Genomic DNA, 19,480 nt, shown 5'->3' with positions numbered 1-19,480 from the left:
ATTTTACTCCAGCCTCAAACAATCCTTGGCCCCAGTCCCAACGGACAACAAGCTAATTCTCCTTGTGTCACTGCACCAACGTTCTTCTCGCTCTTCCTTGTTGCAATGCTCCATCTCCCCCCTCAGCAAGCTGGAATGGAGCTAAACTACAGAACAAATGGGAATCTGTTCAAATTCTGCCTGCTGGCCAGATCCTAGGTTTACCATTCTCTGCCAATAAACTACAGTATGCAGATGATGTTTGCATCTGCTCACACCTTCAATCCATTGTCCACACCTTCACCAAGGTGTTCGAAAGCATGGGCTTTACACAAAGCATCCATAAGTCAAAGATTCTTTACCAACCTGTCGTTGCTACACCACATTGCCTCCCAATTATCAAAATCCTCGACAAGGCCATGGACAACATAGACCATTATCCATACCTTGGGAGCTTTACTCTCAACAAGACGTACATCGACAGCGAGGTTCAACACTGCCTTCAGCGTATCAGCACAGCCTTTGTTTGCCAGAGAAACAGTGTTTGAAGACCAGAACCTCAGACCCAGCATCAAGCTCATGTTCTACAGAGCAGTCGTGATACCCACCCACCTATATAGAACATAGAACAGTACAGCACAGAACAGGCCCTTCGGCCCTCAATGTTGTGCCGAGCCATGATCACCCTACTCAAACCCACGTATCCACCCTATACCCGTAACCCAACAACACCCCCTTAACCTTACTTTTATTAGGACACTACAGGCAATTTAGCATGGCCAATCCACCTAACCCGCACATCTTTGGACTGTGGGAGGAAACCGGAGCACCCATGCCTCAGAGTCATGGACTACAGACAATAGGCACCTCAAAATCCCTGGAGAAGTACCACTAGTATTGCTTCTGGAAGAGTCTGCAAATCCATTGGCAGGATTCGACACACCAATGTCAATGTTCTTGCTCAGGTCAACATCCCCAGTATCTAAGCATTGAATATGCTCTATCCGCCCCACTGAGCGGGCCATATTGTCCGCATGCCTGGCACAAGACTCCGAAACAAGTGCACTCCTCAGATCTTTGCGGCTGCAAGCTTTCGGAGCACAGGGGGAATGGTTCAGGGACAGCCTCAAAGCCTCCTTGAAAAAAATGCATCATCCCACCGACATCTGGGAATCCCTGGCCCAAGACCACTCAAAGTAACGGAAAAGTAGCTGGAAGGAGCTGAGCACCTGGAGTTTCATCAGCACGAGCAAGCTGAAACCAATTGTGAAGTGAAAGGTGAGTCATGGAACCTGGGCACCCCACCCACCCACAACAATTTGGGCAGCACAGTAGCATTGTGGATAGCACAATTGCTTCACGGCTCCAGGGTCCCAGGTTTGATTCCGGCTTGGGTCACTGTCTGTGCAGAGTCTGCACATCCTCCCCGTGTGTGCATGGGTTTTCTCCGGGTGCTCCGGTTTCCTCCCACAGTGCAAAGATGTGCAGGTTAGGTGGATTGGCCATGCTAAATTGCCCTTAGTGTCCAAAATTGCCCTTGGTGTCCAAAATTGCCCTTGGTGTTGGGTGGGGTTACTGGGTTGTGGGGATAGGGTGGAGGTTTGACCTTGGGTGGTGTGCTCTTTCCAAGAGCCGGTGCAGACTCGATGGGCCGAATGGCCTCCTTCTGCACTGTAAATTCTATGATTTAAAAAAAACTCCAACGTCCGCCTGCCCCACCTGTGACAGACAGTATGTCACGCATTGGACTCCTCAGTCACCTGAAAACTAATTTTTGGTGTGGACATAAATCATCCTCGACAGAGAGACTGTCTAAGAAGTGGAATTAACACGCTCCAGGACCTCTGAGATGGAGAACTTGACCCTTCGAGAGATGCCAAGAATACATCTGACACAGTGAAAATGGAAACTGTTCAGCCTTTTCTCTTGCTGGGTCTCAACTGTAGAGGAGTACACTGAGGACATTGAGTTGGTAGAATTATAATTTGGTGTTGTTTCACATGCAACTTCAGCTGGACATAACAGCTACAGCTTTTCCAATGCACATGCGTCAAATAACAGATTGCTGATGGCTGTGGAGCCTAGATATATGAATCTATCCACAACCTCCTGCATTGCATTATCAATGCTGTTTCATGGTATTGTAATGTTTGGACCATGGCAATCCTTTCCTGATGCTGATGGTCAAACTAAATTCCTTTCAGACATAAGACATCGAAATCCTTTCAGGAGTGAGAGTCTGACTATTTGCCACTGAAGGTGTTCCTTGGTGTGGATTGTTCTGTGGCATCATCAGCATAGAGCAACTCTCAGAAGACACACACTTTTGTCTTGGATTGTGCTGTATGCAGTGCAAACAAGTTTAATATTGTTATCACACACATTAAAAATTATCCTCTGCAAGAATTGTTTAACATCAGATGATGTAGTTCTTTTCATTGCTCACTGGATAATTACGCCACCTTAGATTCATAATATCTCCGCTTGGATTCTTGATTTGTGCTGAGTTCCAGCAGCTCTGATTACTACTGTCAACCTTGGTATGCCAAGGAGGATAAAAATTGACCTGGCATTCTTCTGATTTCCATTCAATGACCCCTACTGGTAAGGTTCTTTGAATGTTGGATGAGAATAATCACACAAAACGTTACGGTGATCCTGCAATTTAAACAGCTTATTATTATGGCTCAAACATGAAAAATGATCAAAAAGGGAACTTAGCAGAGAGCTGTTTTGGAACTGTGCTCCATGATAAAATGTTCAATAATATCCAACTGTCTGTCTACTCCTGTATTTTACCGCTTTTTCCTAGTTTACTCTGGTTTTTAAGTGATGCATGTTCAGTTGTACATATTTTCACCAATGTACACAGTATGAATTTAGCACACCATAGTATGAAACATGTATGTTGAAAATTAAATTCTGAAAAATCAAAGTTAATTAAATTCAATTAACTAATCCAACATCGACTCTATCCTGAAACAATACCTTTTATTCCTTGTCCTCATCTTCAAATCTCTCCATGAGTTGGCACCAGCCTATCTATCTCTGAATTTCTCCAGGCTTAAATCCATGTCCACTACCATCAGTCTTCCAAATCTGCATTTTGGTATATACTATGCCCTTCTCTTTGGTGACAGACCCAAAATCCTTTCACCTTAAAAATCCTGTCTGAAACCCTTTGCTCTCTTTGTTTTTTTTTAACTTGCCCAAAATTATTTCGACCAAACATTTGGTCATCTACCCTGAAGCAATGTTGGTTCAATTACATACGTGTGTATTTTTCACTCCCTGCCTTTGTAAAGCCCCTTTTGGAATATTTTAAAAGATATAGACAATATATAAATCAATTATCAAATCACTGTTGTCACAACACCTTAGCTAGTGCATGGTCAATTCTAGCCACATTTGACTCCGAGTCGCAACGCAGGTGAAAGTATCTTCATTTGAAATACTTAAGGCCCTTGGTTGAGCCCAATAAACTACAGTTACCGGGTTTGTAACTTTAAAACATATAAGTAACCTTTGTATGTAATGAAACTGACATAAAATGTAACTGACTATCTACTATCCCTTTCCCAAGCCCATGTTCCTAACTTGCCCCACTCTCTACACATGCCCAGACAAACAACACAGCAGGGAAAGGATGGTGGAAAGGAAACAAAAATAAAAAGATGAGGCTCTCTGATGCACTGGGATGACTTCCAATCAATGTCTTTCTGAAGTTCAGGCTTTCATTTTTGGTACTTTCTTCTAGGCTTGAGATAGTTTTCTCTGACAAGGTTGTCTACTTTGCAGACTCAGCATCATTTCAGGTTCACAGCAAAGGATGTGCCGGCCATTCACTCCTTTCAAAACAATAGAGCAGTTCTTCCACTTCAGCAAGCAAGAGAGACATCTTTTCACTTCCAAAGTTTCTCTCAGAAAGCATCATGCAGGAACAGTGATGGCATAGTGGTAGTTTAACTAAACTAGTAAACCAGAGACCCAGAGTAATGCTCTGGGGACCCGGGTTCAAATCCCACCACAGCAGATGGTGAAATTTGAATTCAATTAAAAAAAAAGGTCTAACTTTTTATTTGGTGTAACTGTTATCAATTGTCTTAAAAACCCATCTGGTTCTCTAATGTCCTTTTAGCGAAGCAAATCTGTCATTCTTACCTGACCTGGCCTTAACTGTCCCCTGAATTAGGGATAGGCAACAAATGCTGGCCCAGCCGGCCATGCCCACATCCCATGAATTAATTTTTTAAAAATCGCGACTTCTGGTGACAGGGACGTGCTGAGCAGTCGCACATCAGGTGGCTCTCCACCACAACATAGCAAAATAGGCACTTTTGGCCACATTTAGCCTGGAAAATCGGACCCACACATCCCCTCATCCACAAAGACAACCGAGAGGAAAAGGATGCCTGGAAGCAGTAGCCCGGGAAGCCAGAAATTGCGGAAAAAGGCATGAGCAGCGAGCAAGCGGGTCAGCGGACCCACAAAGCATGGCCACCCATGAGAGAGGGTGGGGAGGTAGGGAGGCAGATAGAAAGGGGGTTCACGGGTGGGGCGTGGGAGGGCAGAGAGGGAATCGAGACCATGGGAGGGACACAGCGATAAGGAAGGGAAGGGCTCTAGACTGGCTTCAGCAGGTCAAGTTTGGAAAGATGGAACCGTAAGCAGCTGCTTTGGAGAGTCCCTAAACTCCGTGCAGGAGCTCACCCACTTGGCGTACGCAACAGTTGGTGGCCATGTTTGGTGTGCTCTGGAAAAAGGGAAACCTCGGGGTGCAGGAATCCAGCCTTGTGGTGAGAACGGTGACTGTGGCCATTTTTGATAGCCCCCTAACAAAGGGAAGCCCCAGAGTACAGGGACGCATCCACCAGGTAAGTATGGTTGACCCATAGGAAGGGGGGAGGGGGGGGGGGGGGGAGAAACAGAAAGCCCCCATCGGGATAGTCACCTGGAACATTAGGGGACTTAACAGCCCAATGAAAAGACCTAGAGTCTTTGCCACCTGAAAAGTCTGAAAGCTGACATAGTCTTCCTCCAAGACACTCATCTGAGAGAGAAGAACCGACTGGGTAAGGAAGGGCTGGGTGGGTCAGACCTACCATTCCTGCTATGGGACGAGAGCTAGGAGGGTATCAATTTTGATGAGCAAGTGGACGGTGTTTACGGTGACAAAGATGGTTACAGACCAAGGGGGACGGTCTGCCATGGTCATCGGTGTTCCAGACAGGGCACCAGTAGTCCTGGTAAACGTGTACGTGCCCAACTGGAACATCACTGAATTTTGTGTACAGGACCCACTGATGGACAGATCAAACCTCAGAACAGGGAAAACGACAGGCATGGAAAGGGAACGTTTATGGAACAGATGGGGCAGTGGACCCATGGCGGTTCATGCACCAAAGTGAAGGAACCAAAAACTGAATGGGTGAGGATGGAGGGGGAGTCTGCCCAGAAACAACCCTCCGAGCCCACGCCACGACAGCGCTCCCATCCTCGCCAGCAAAGCACTCAACCAGTCCAGTGGTGGTAGCAACACTGAGAACACTTCAGTCTGCCTCGTTCCAGGAACACTCTTCTCGCCCTCGGAGTCCCATGCGCCCACACAAATCCCGTGATACTCCTGTTGACCCTCCTAAAAAAGGCCTTCGGGATAAGGATGGGGAGGCACTGGAACAGGAACAAAAACATCGGGAGCATCGTCATCTTAACGGACTGCACCCTCCCCGCCAGTGACAGCGGTAACATATCCCACCTCTTAAACTCCTCCTCCATCTGATCCACCAACCTTGTAAGGTTGAGCTTGTGCAGGGCCCTCCCAGCCATCTGGACCCCTAGGTACCTAAAGCTCTTCCCTGCCTGCTTCAATGGGAGCCGACCAATCCCCTCCTCTTGATCCCCCGGATGCACCACAAACAACTCACTCTTGCCCAGGTTCAACTTATACCCCGAGAAACCCCCGAATTCACTAAGAATCCTCATCACCTCTGGCATTCCCCCCACCGGGTCCGCCACATACAGCAACAGGTCGTCCGCATACAGCGACACTCGATGCTCCTCCCCACCCCAGGCCCCTCCAGTTCCCTGACTCCCTCAGTGCCATGACCAGGGGCTCAATCGCCAACGCGAAGAGCAAGGGGGACAGGGGGCACCCCTGTCTCGTCCCCCGGTACAGCCAAAAGTACTCCGACCTCCTCCTATCTGTGGCTACACTCGCCATCGGGGCCTCTTAGAGCAGCCTCACCCACCGGATAAACCCCTCCCCAAACCCAAACCTCTCCAACACCTCCCACAAATACTCTCACTCAACCCTATCAAAGGCCTTCTCCGCATCCATTGCCACCACTATCTCCGCCTCCCCTTCCATGGCCGACATCATAATGACATTGAGGAGCCTACGCACGGTCGTATTCAACTGCCTTCCCTTCACAAACCCCGTCTGGTCCTCGTGAATGACCCCGGGCACGCAATCCTCTATTCTAGTGGCCAGGATCTTTGCCAACAGCTTAGCGTCGGCGTTCAGCAGCGAAATCGGCCTATATGACCCGCACTGCAGAGGGTCCTTGTCCCGCTTCAGGATCAAGGAAATCAGCACCTGTGACATAGTTGGGGGCAAAGCCCCCCCCTCCCTTGCCTCGTTAAAGGTCCGGACCAACAGGCGGCCCAACAGGTCCAAATACCTTTTATAAAATTCCGCCGGAAACCCATCCGGCCCCGGCGCCTTCCCCGACTGACTGGCACCAACTCTTGAGTCACACGTTCATCTGGCCTGTTCTCCTATTTCTGTATTTGCCGGCACAGGGAATAATCCAGAGATTACAATCTTTCAGGTCCTGCTTTTTAATCTGTTATTTAGCTCCTGAATTCTTAATTCAAGACTTCATCCTTCATTCTACCTATATTGTTGGTACCAATGTGTAGCACTACCTCTGACTTATCAGACTTTCCCTTTGGGGTCCCCTGGAGCCGTTCAGAGACCTCTCTGACCCTGGCCCCAGGGAGGCAACACACCATCTTGTAGCTGCAGAAATGACTGTCTGTTCCCCTAACTGATGAATCTCCTATCACTATCACTCTTTCTTCTTCATCCCTTCCTGTACAGTTCTGCCTTAGAAAGAATTAGGTCTGCTCCTATTAAAGGCAGCAGTGTCTCTTTCATTTCCCATCCCAGCACCACCACCTCACACATCTCCGTCTTTGTCAATCAAATGAAACAAAGATTATTCATAGATGTGATTCAAAGAATGTAGAGGGTGAAACTGATCATCAAACAAAAAATGGTGTACTGTGGGAAATCTTTCAAAAGAAACTAAGGTGCATTTTAAATATTTTCTGTCCAGTAACAGCATTCAAATAATATTTGTCTTAAAATTTTGTTAACCTTGTCATTCTGTGTTTTGATCTTCAATAGAGAGGAGCGGAAGACCATTGTAATTCCTAAAGACATGGATGATGCTAAGGCATTGGGAAAGGTTCTTTCCAAATACAAGGACACCTACTATGTACAAGTATTGGTAGCATACTTTACCACATATATTTTGTATCCTTTTACCTGAAATCAGCACCATGTTTGCATACTAAAAAGGTGGCGCACTACTTTACTTTATTAAATAGATTCCACTCTTTTTTTGAGTTGTGCAATGTGCTTGTATCCTATGAACTATGGAAGAACACTTAGGTTTGAGCTTGGATAATGTGCTCTTGGTTTTGATAGTGTCACTGACCAGAGACCTGGAACAGATGTAAGACACATACACAAGAAAAAAAAATCAGAAGAGTCCATCTGTGCTGCACTTGTGATTCTTAGCATGAGGCGAAGTAGTTATGGTGAACTACTCAATGCTCGGAAGTAGTTGTGAAGGGAACTGAAAGCAGGTTCACATTGCCTTCTGTGTAAAAAATAAGATGACTTCACGGTTGCAGAATGTTCGAAAACCATATTTCCCTGTTAATAGACTTTGTGAAAATTAGCATGGGGTCCTTGTAGCCAGTCACTAGAACATTTTTGTTTTGCATTCTGGATGGAAATTATGGTAGATCCATTAGTTTATGAGATTATTTCCTTTTACAAAAGACAGCAGTAGGACAAATATTAGTACTTTTTGTTTTGGTATTGCGCGGAACACTTTATTTTTCTACTTTGCCTTTGAAGAACTTCTGTGCTTTAACTTGTACATGCAGCTTAACATTTGCTCCAGAGTGTTTTCACAGTTTGAGGAATGCCATCTTCATGCTGGATAAAATGATTGCCCTGTCCATCTATTTCCCATTATTTGTCTAAGCCTGTGAACGCAAGTGGGCTATTTAATGGCAACAAAACCACATGAACACTTTCAACATGAATTGCAAGAAAATAATCAAAAGCTGTAATACTGGCTGATTTCATTTCTCCCTCCTTAAACTATGGCACTGAGTCCATTTGCAGCAGCCTGACAAACTGGTTAAATCAACAGTGACCAAAGAGCAAGTTTCATCAGAATTCTGGCGCAGTAGCTTTTTCCCCTTCGTTTAATGGTATCAACTTGCATTTGCAGTAGAATGTTCATGGGATGTTATGAAACAAAATTTGGCACTGAGCCACAAGAGATATTAGAATAGATGATCAAAAGCCTGGTCAAGGAGGTAGGTAGAAGGAGCACATTAAAAGGAGAGAGGGGCAGAGAGGTTTGGGAATGGACTTCCAGAGTTTGAAGCTTCGGCAGCTAATGACATGACCTCGAATGGTGGAGTGATGAGAATCAGGAATGGACAAGAGTTCCGAATTGGGGGAGTGTAGATATCTCATCTCGGAGGTTTGTAGAACTGAGGATGCTGCAAAAATAGGGAAATCCAAGACCATGGATGAATTTGAAAAAAAGAATGAATTTTTAAATTGAGGCTTTGCCAGACTGAGTGTCACTGTTGGTCTTGTATATAGGGGTGATGATTGAATGGGATGTTTGAGTTATGATATGGGCAGCAGAAATTTGAATGAGCTTATTTTATGAAGGGCACAGATTGGGTGGGTGGCTGGAGATCATTGAAATAGTTGAAACTAGAGGTAACAAAGGCATAGATAAAGGTTTCAACAGCAGCTGAGCTGAGGCAAGGTGGAGGAGGTGGAAGTAGGTAGCTGTGATAATAGAGTGGACATGGGGCGGAAGCTCATATGTGGATTAAACAGGACAACGAGGTTGGATAAAGTCTATGTTCAGCCTCAGACAGTTGCCTTGGAGTGGGATGCAGCCAGTGCTGGCGAACATGGCTTGTGTTTGGGCTCCCTCTCCCTCTCCCACCACCCACCCAGGACATGACTCTCCCTCTCCCACCACCCGCCCAGGACATGACTCTCCCTCTCCCACCACCCGCCCAGGACATGACTATTATGATTGTTGGATACTGCTTATGTGATAACGTGAGTTAAAATGTAGTTTCAGATATATTTGCTTGTCGGAATGAGAGTCTAAGGGTCTTGTTACAGAATCTCTTCCCTTTAACTGGAAGATTGGCACAATTTTTTAAGGAAAGAATTTGCAATTATGTCGCACCTTTTATGAATCCAGGATGTCCCAAAGTGCTTTACAGACAATAAATTCATTTTGAAGTACAGCTTTTGTATTAATATAGGAAAATGCAGCAGCCAATTTCCAGACAGGAATGCCCCACAAATGACAACGGGATGATGATCAGAATCTGTTTTAGTGATGAGGCATAAATATTAGCCAGAGGCTCTCTTTTTAAAAAAAATTTCCAATTAAGAGGCAATTTAGTGTGGCCAATCTACCTACCCTGCACATCTTTGGGTTGTGGAGGTGAGACCCATGCAGACACTGGGAGAACGTGCAAACTCCACACAGACAGTGACGTGGGGTTGGGATTGAACCCGGCTCCTCAGTGCCATGCGGCAGCAGTGCTAACCACTGCACCACCACGCTGCCCCTGCAAAGGCTCTTTTACATTTACCTAAGAAGAGCTCGGTTTAGTATTTCAATCAAAAGACTGCATCTCGAACGTCCAGGACTCCTTCAGCTTGGATTTGAGTCGTTCGAGTAGGACTTGCACAAAAGTGACTTTTGTATAGATCTAACCTGAATGCAATTCTCACTCTATAAATATTTATGATGTTTATTGACTACCAGCAAATTTGTGTGAGGTACAAGAATATCTATTGTACCTTCATCTTGAGCAACTGCCACACATTACCTACAAATGAATTGATTACTTTGGAGATTCTCAAATTTCATTAAAATCTTCTAATTTAATTGTCTCCACTTCATGATGAGGTTGTGGCTAGTTGTTTAACTTGCATGCCGAATTCTAACTTGTGATTTGTTCAATGTTCAGGTCATTGTTCCAATATCATCAGATGACTAAAAGCATTCCTGTTGAGAACAGGGAAACAATGTGTGATTGTTCTTGCTGATATGGTGAATGTGTAAAGACAGTTACAGGATATTTAAAAATACAATGTGAGACCTTCTATCGGAGACTGTACGCCTCCGAGCCCCCCGACGGGGATGCGGGAATGAAACAGTTCCTAGACAGACTGGAACTCCCAGTTGTGGGGGAAGACAGACGGGGGGAGCTGGAAGCACCAATAGACCTAGGAGAAATCATGGAGAGCATCAGCTCCGTGCAGGCGGGGAAGGCTCCGGGACCCGACGGGTTCCCGGCGGACTTCTACAAAATATTCGCACCAGTCCTGGCCCCACACCTAAGGGACATATTCGCGGACTCGCTGGCAGGGGGCACCCTTCCCCCAATGCTAGCGCAGGCCACAATCTCACTAATACCCAAAAAAGATAAAGACCTGGGGCAGCTCGGTGGCACAGTGGTTAGCATTGCTGTCTACGGCGCTGAGGACCCAGGTTCAAATCCTGGCCCTGGGTCACTGTCTGTGTGGATTTCGCACGTTCTCCCCGTGTCTGCGTGGGTTTCGCCCCCACAACCCAAAGATGTGCAGGTTAGGTGGATTGGCCACGCTAAATTGCCCCTTAATTGGAAAAAATAATTGGGTATTCTAAATTGATAAAAAAAAGAAGATACAGACCTGACAGAATGTGGATCATACAGACCCATTTCACTGCTGAACGTGGATGCGAAAATACTCACAAAGGTCCTGCCCAAAAGGCTGGAGGGCTGTGTACCAGAGGTGGTCGCAGAGGACCAAACGGGCTTTGTCAAGAGTAGGCAGCTCACAGCTCACATCAGACGGCTGCTCAATGTGATAATTCTTTCTTCTTTCCTCCTCCCCCCCCCCCCCCCCCCCCCCCCTGGAAGCGAACACCAGAGGTGATCGTCTCCCTGGATGCAGAAAAGGCCTTTGAAAGAGTCAAATGGAACTACCTCCTCGAGGTACTGGAATGGTTTGGGCTAGGAGCGGGATTCACTGCCTGGGTGAGGCTCATGTACAACGCTCCCAAAGTGAGTGTCCGAACTAACACCACCAGCTCTGAATACTTCCAGCTACAGAGAGGAACAAGACAGGGCTGCCCCTGTCCCCACTCTTGTTCGCACTAGTGATCGAACCCCTGGCGATAGCCCTGCGGGACGCAAAAAGCTGGAAGGGAATCTGGAGAGGAGACCGAGAGCACAGAGTCTCACTCTATGCAGATGACCTGCTCCTCTATGTTTTGAATCCACAGGAAGGACAGAAGGCAATACTGCAAATACTGAAAGAGTTTGGAATCTTCGCGGGCTACAAACTTAACCTGGGCAAAAGCGAGACATTCCCAGTGAACCCAAAAGGGGGAGGGAGAGAGCTGAAGGGGCCCCCGTTCAAAACAGCTCAGACCAGATTCCGTTAATGGGGAAACCACAAGAGAAGAGGAATGGTGCTGAAACCAATGGGGGGGGGGGGGGGGGGGGGGGAATCATAGACCGATCCAGAGGGCAGTCAAATGAAGGACAAAACAAACCTCTGTAAAATAAAGCAAATTAGTGTGGACAAGAAAAATGTAATGTATGTAAGTAACAACTGTTTATAAATATGAGAAAAGCCAAAAAAAAGATTTTTTAAAAAGTACAATATATATTATAAAGCAGCTGTGTGAATTAAAGATTTTGTTGCACAGCAGACCATATTCTCATCAAAATAATCCTTGACCTTATTCTTCCAGTTTACAGACTTTTGCCATACCCGGCTCCATATTTCTTAGCATCCTCTCAGGGTTTTTGTACCCGTTTCCTTTAGCACTGTTCCTCGTCTGTCTGGTAAGCTGATAAGAAAATGGAGTAAATTAATTGTTGATAACATGGAACATCTGTTCTCACATGCTAGAACTGTATAAAACATTAGTTGGATCGCAGCTAGGGTACTGTGTACAGATCTCGTCAGCACATTTAATTCACACCAGATAGCCTGCAAAGGATATTTCCAGGAATAGAGATTTTTTGCAAGAAGAAAGATTGGATAGTGGAGGTTTCCTTTGGAACATAGGAGACTGAGGTGACATTTATTCATGAATCATGTATTAATAATCTTTTTTGGTTATAATAACCTAGCTTCAGTTTCCCCCATAACTTTACCCTATGAAATATTTCCAGAATCTGAAAAGATCTCTATCATGTCATTATTCAGACTTCTGTTTTGTATCCAAGAGTGCCCCAGCTTGTTCAACCTCTCCTGAAAACTTCTCAGTTTTGGTATAATTCCAGGAAATCACACCTCCTCGATTGCCTCCATCTTTTTATAATATGGGGAGATCACAGCCGTTCACAATACTACGTATGATCTACCCAAGATTCTAACCAAGATTAACACCATTTCTTTGCTTTTCACCTCAAGAAGTGAACCACAGTGCTTTCTTTGCTTTCTGAATGGTCTGGCCTTATTAATACATATTGCTGCTGTAGTGATTTGTTATCAGTACCCTCAGATTGCTCTGCTCCTTGTCCCAGAACTGAATGTTCAATATGGTGAGTCACTAAACATCCCTCATCTATCACAGAATTGTAACGGTGCAGAAGTAGGCAATTCGGCACAGAAACCTTCACATTGTTTCTATTCAAATAATCATCTGAGGCCTCTTGAAAGCCTTGATTGAATTTGCCTCCACCACGCTTCCAGGCAGTGCAGTACAGACCCGAACCAATCGCTGTGTGGATTTTGTTTTTCTCCGATTGCATTTGCTTCTTTTGTAAATCACTTTAAATCTGTACCCTCTCATTCTTGATCCTTTTACGAGGGGGTACAATTTCTACCGAAATATTCTGTCCAGATTGCTCATGATTTTGAACACCTCTATCAAAACTCCTTTTAGCCTTCTCCTCTCCAAGGAGAACAGTCCCAATTTGTCCAATCTATCCTCATAACTGAAGTTTCTCATCCCTGGAATATTTTTGGAAACTATTTCTGCACTCTCTCCAATTCATTCCCATTTTTCTTGTGGTACCCAGAACTAAACATAATACTCCAGCTGAGGTCTAACCAGTGTCTTTTATAAGTTCAGCATAACCTCCTTGCTCTTGTACTCTATGCCACTGTTAATAAAGCCTAGGTTACCGTATGCTTTATTAACTGCTCTGTCCACCTGTACTGCCACCCATGCTCATATACATTCAAGTCCCACTGCTCCTTAAGTTGTACCCTTTGCTTTATACTTTCTCTCCATGATGAATTACCTCACTTCTCTGCATTGAACTTTATCTGCCACAATCTTCCCACTCTACTAACTTGTCTATGCCCCTTTGAAGTTCAATACTGTCCTCCTTGCGGATTGCAATATTTACCAGTTTTATATCATCCAAAAACTTTTAAATCGTACACTCCACACCAAGGTCTAGATCATTAATATGTATCCGGGAGAGCAAGGGTAATAACGACCCCTGGGGAACTCCACTGTAACCGTTCCTTCAGCCCAGAAAATACCAATATTACTCACTGTTTCCCATTATTCAGCCAATTTTGTATCCACGTTGCTATTGTCAGTTTTATTCCATGAGCTTTGACATTTCTCACAAGTCTATCATGAGGCACTGTATTGAATGCCTTTTGGAAGTTCATTTACACCACATCAACGGCATTATCCTCATTGACCCTTTCTGTCACCTCTTCAAAAAACTCCAGCAAATTAGTTGTACACTATTTTCCCTTAAGAAATGCATGCTAGCTCTATCTAATCCACAGTATTTTTCCATGTGACTATTCTATCCCGAATAATTGTTTCTAGAAGCTTCCCCACCACCAAAGTTAAACTAAATTGCTGGTCTTATCCTTTTCAGAACAAGGGCTGTGTATTTGTAATTCCCCAGCCCTCTGGCACCTCCCCTGAATCGGGGAAAGACCGGAAGGTAATGGTCAGTGCGACTGCAATTTCTGCTCTCGCTTCATGTTGCCTGGTATGGAGGGCATTAGCTATGAGGAGAGGTTGAATAAACTCGGTTTGTTCTCACTGGAACAAAGGAGGTTGAGGGGAAACCTGATAGAGGTGTACAAAATTATAGGGGCATAGACAGAGTGGATAGTCAGATACTTTTTCCCAGGGTAGAGGGGTCAATTACTAGGGGGCATAGGTTTAAGGGGCAAGGTTTAGAGGAGATGTATGAGACCAGTTTTTACAGAGGGTAGTGGGTGCCTGGAACTCGCTGCTGGAGTGGGTGGTGGAAGCAGGGACCAGTGACGACTTGACAAATACATGAATAGGATGGGAATAGAGGGATACGGACCCCGGACGTGTAGAAGATTTTAGTTTCGACGGGCAGCATGGTCAGCGCAGGCTTGTAGGGCCGAAGGGCCTGTTCTTGTGCTGTACTTTTCTTTGTTCTTCATTCAATATCCTTGGATGCATCTCATCCGGTCTCAGTGCCTTGTCAACTTTAAGTACCGACGGTCTATCCAATACAACCTCCTTATCAATTTTGAGCCCTTCAGGTGGACAGCGTTTCCTCTGGCCCAGGTAGCATCTGCTTCCTTGGTGAAGACGGATGCAACGTATTCATTTAACCCGCCAGTCATGTCTCCTGCCTCTGTTTAAATCTCCTTTTTGGTCACTAATCGGCCCTACTCCTCCTATTGATGTGGAGATGCCGGCGTTGGACTGGGGTGAGCACAGTAAGAAGTCTTACAACACCAGGTTAAAGTCCAACGGGTTTGTTTCAAACACGAGCTTTCGGAGCACTGCTCCTTCCTCAGGTGAATGAAGAGGTATGTTCCAGAAACATATATAGACAAATTCAAAGATGCCAGACAATGCTTAGAATGCGAGCATTTGCAGGTATTTAAATCTTTACAGATCCAAAGATAGGGCTAACCCCAGATTAAAGAGGTGTGAATTGTCTCAAGCCAGGACAGTTGGTAGGATTTCGCAAGCCCAGACCAGATGGTGGGGTATGAATGTAATGCGACATGAATCCCAGGTCCCGGTTGAGGCCGCACTCATGTGTGCCGAACTTGGCTATAGGTTTCTGCTCGGCGGTTCTGCGTTGTTGCGCATTCTGAAGGCCGCCTTGGAGAACGCTTACCCGGAGATCAGAGGCTGAATGCCCTTGACTGCTGAAGTGTTCCCCGACTGGAAGGCAACATTCCTGCCTGGTGATTGTTGCACGATGTCCGTTCATTCGTTGTCGCAGCATCTGCATGGTCTCGCCAATGTACCACGCTTCGGGACATCCTTTCCTGCAGCGTAGGAGGTAGACAACGTTGGCCGAGTACGCATGCGTACCTGGTGGGTGGTATTCTAACGTGTAATGGTGGTATCCATGTCGATGATCTGGCACGTCTTGCAGAGATTGCCATGGCAGGGTTGTGTGGTATCGTGGTCGCTGTTCTGAACGCACCCCCACTACTTGCCTTCAAACAACCGCGCAACCTCAAACAAACCATTGTTTGCAGCAAACTACCCAGCCTTCAGAACAGTGACCACGACACAACAACCCTGCCATGGCAATCTCTGCAAGACGTGCCAGATCATCAATTATGGATGCCACCATTACACGTGAGAACACAACCCACCAGGTACGTGGTACATACTTGTGCGACTCGGCCAACGTTTTCTACCTCCTACGCTGCAGGAAAGGATGACCCGAAGCGTGGTACGTTGGCGAGACCACGCAGACGCTGCGACAACGAATGAATGGACATTGCACAACAATCACCAGGCAGGATTGTTCCCTTCCAGTAGGGGAACACTTCAGCAGTCAAGGGCATTTAGCCTCTGATCTCCGGGTAAGCGTTCTCCAAGGCGGCCTTCAGGACGCACGACAATGCAGAATCGCCGAGCAGAAACTTATAGCCAAGTTCCGCACACATGAGTGCGGCCTCAACCGGGACCTGGGATTCATGTTGCATTACATTCATTCCCCACCATCTGGCCTGGGCTTGCGAAATCCTACCAACTGTCCTGGCTCGAGACAATTCACACCTCTTTAACCTGGGGTTACCCCTATCTCTGGATCTGTAAAGATTTAATTACCTGCAAATGCTCGCATTCTAAGCATTGTCTGGCACCTTTGAATTTGTCTAGAATATATATATGTTTCTGGAACATACCTCTTTATTCAGCTGAGGAAGGAGCAGTGCTCCGAAAGCTAGTGTTAGAAACAAACATGTTGGACTTTAACCTGGTGTTGTGAGACTTCTTACTGTCCTCTTATTACCACCCTTCTAGTTGATACAGGAAAGTCATCCTGGGTGATGTTTCTTCTTTTTCTTGCCCCAACATCTGTCGTCAAGGGAGTGACTCGAGGAGTATGATTCCAAAAGAGCAGACTGCCCCAAGTAGTCATTGTTTCTGTTCCCAAATGAAAAATGAACTTTGATTTAATTGCACTGTGTGAAATCATAGCTAAATCCAAATGTTTCCTTATGCAATGTTCACTCATGCATTTTCCAAATTATTCTGCATTTTCCAACAGCAAATTAAGAATAATCCTGATTATTTTTCCCCCCTCAGGGCTACGAGGTTGATTGTAATTCTCTGGCCATTTTCATGATTGAGAGCCAACTCTGAACAGACATGTGATCAAAAGTCATGTGGGGCTTTCTTGGTCTGCATGACCTATAAACATGGCTTCCCAGCAGCTGCTTTTAAGTAGGCTTGGGCAATTTAACATTTGACCTGTAGCCAGCAATACATGCACTTAACAAACTGATGGGGCTGATATAAATTCCATGTATTAATAGCAGCTTGTCAGCCATTAGATTTTGTTGGGGGGAAAAAAGAGAAAGACCTTTTGCTTGCTAAATCTCGTTAATATTGCTGTCCTTTATCTGTTGAAGATGATTTTTTTTTCATGCTTGGATTTGCAGATAGAATTTATTTTGACTATTTAGAAACATTACTATTGATGAAACTAACAAAGTTTAGGCATAGCAATTTGGTAAATAATGGAATTAAGCACAAACCATCAAAGGATTAGAATTCTTTAAAATGCTACATGCATATATAACCTCATACTACTGTTGCATTGTATGTTTAGCACGAAATGAGTATTTGTATGTCCCCCTTTAATCCACTTATTACGATTGAGGGTAGCAGTTTATTCTCAGTTTGCTTTTATGACAGGTGTATAATTTCTGTGTTTTTTTTTCTATTTGCTCTCTTGCATGGATACAGCAGGCTGAATGGCCGCCTTCTAAACTTTGTGTAACTCGTTAGTAGTGAGAATTTTTTTCTGGGATTGGTGATTAGATTCATGCTAGTGGGGAGGAAAGGGAATATCTTACCCAGGCGTTTGCAAAACCGTTTCAAGGAACAAAATTGCCTACTTCTGTTCCTGTGTTTCTAAATGCTTCCTGTAGCGCAGGCAAGTTGACAACCCTTTGAGTTGTAGGCAGTGAAATGTAACCACATTTGTGAAGTAACCCTGTTTTTGAAATTATTAATTCAATGTGGATTCTGTTTTTGTCCAATCATTTCAGTGTTCTGGGGTTGGAGCTTCCTTCTGCTACATGCTTTCCTATTTAGTTGGACGACCAGTTGTTTATAAATATTTGACGGACAGGGCAACAAAATGGTCACAACAGGTAACATTCCTCTCCTTTTCAGTGATTTATACTTAAGGGATTCCACTGAGTGTTAATCACTGAGTGATGTTAATCAATGTGTAATTTACAAGGGGAATGCTTAGTAATGTAGCAACTGATGTGCGATTCTTAGTGATTTTGTAATGCCAGATACTGTTTGCAGTAATTTATGTTGTGGGGCATTTTGTTTAGCATATACTTGATCTTCAAGCACTTGATTTGCACAACTGCATCAAAGGTTATTGTTTGGCTCTTTATCTGGGCTGCTGTATTCCCCACTGACTGCTAGATATAGATATACAGGCCAAAGAACAAAATAAATAGATTATTGTCCTTTAAGAAGTTGCTTGATCCCCTCCAGCCAAAAACTTAAAAAGTAAAATACTGCTGTTACCGAACATCTGAAACAGAATCAAAACACTAGAAGCACACAACCAGTCAGTCAGCATTGGTGGCGAGTACACGCAAGCTTACATTTCAGGTTTGGACTCTTTGAATTGAAAAAAATGAACGTGTATTAATATAATCAGGAAAAAGGGGCAGGAGAAATTACATTCTAAAACAACTAAATTGAGAGTGGAATTAGGCCCAAAATAGTTGCCTGTCACTTCCAGGTTCCCCTGTGTCGCATTTAGGGGTAACCCAATGATGGGCTGCGGATCCCTCCAGGAAGTTTCCATGTAAGGGTTTACCTGGCAATTGCCCAGAGGTGCTAATTCCCTCTGGACAATTGCACTGGGCTGGGAACCATCCAACAGAAGCACTTTTAAATCGCTAACTTTGGATGGTTCTACCAGCTTTACCCTGATGGTTACTCTGAAAGAGTTAGGGGGAAAAAATAACTTCTGACTCCAGAGCAACTATGTTTATAAAAAAAGAAAACAGACCCTGCCCCGAGGATCCATCAGATCACCCCCCCCCCCCTTCCCCAGTGTGATCCGACCGATTGACCCCCCCCCTCCCCCCTGACCCACTCCAAACACCCCCCCCACCCCACCCTACTGGTCCAACTCCGACCCGTTATATTGTCCCTTTAAACCTCCCCTTTATGGCAGACTTGCCTCTCTGCACCCCAGCTACTCCACGACGATGCTGCCAGAGGTACGCTTCGCTGCTCTTGTCTCACTCGGCCTGAGTGAGGAAGGCTGGCTAGGACAGGGTTTTTGGAATCCCAGCTAAGGTAAGTCCTGTGAGAGTGGAAGTTACGGGTCAATATAGCAGATCAATTCAGTTCTGCAAAGGGACTACATCCAAAGTGAAAACTTATCTGTTTCCTCCACCGATACTGACAGACCTATCGTGGTTTTTTTTTACATTTTCTATTTTTGTTTCATGGTTGTTTCCCATGAGCATTAATCCTGTTGACTTCTGCTAGTGTGCATTGCCTTGTTTACTTCGCTGACAATCTCAGGTCTGCCATTCTAGGCAAAGCTAATGGAAAATTTAATGTCAGCATTTATTCATGGTGATGAGGTATCAATACCAAAATGCATAGTTTATTTAGTTTAACAGAGATGATTGGAAATTAAAATTTGTTCCTGTTTAATATATTTGACT

General features: G+C 45.0%; 1 protein-coding gene across 1 annotated transcript in view; it reads left to right on the top strand.

Moving 5' to 3' along the window:
• tmem41b (transmembrane protein 41B) overlaps positions 1-19,480 on the top strand; it is a 48,659-nt gene that overhangs the window by 15,077 nt on the left and 14,102 nt on the right. Inside the window, exons 3-5 of the mRNA XM_038808166.1 lie at positions 7,391-7,519; positions 12,078-12,171; positions 17,819-17,923. Of these exons, the coding sequence (XP_038664094.1) occupies positions 7,391-7,519; positions 12,078-12,171; positions 17,819-17,923 (328 nt within the window). The remainder of the gene's footprint in view (positions 1-7,390; positions 7,520-12,077; positions 12,172-17,818; positions 17,924-19,480) is intronic.

This window comes from Scyliorhinus canicula, chromosome 9, assembly GCF_902713615.1.
Source record: "Scyliorhinus canicula chromosome 9, sScyCan1.1, whole genome shotgun sequence".
Classification (NCBI taxonomy): Eukaryota; Metazoa; Chordata; class Chondrichthyes; order Carcharhiniformes; family Scyliorhinidae; genus Scyliorhinus; species Scyliorhinus canicula.
This window is presented reverse-complemented; position numbering and strand designations above follow the sequence as displayed.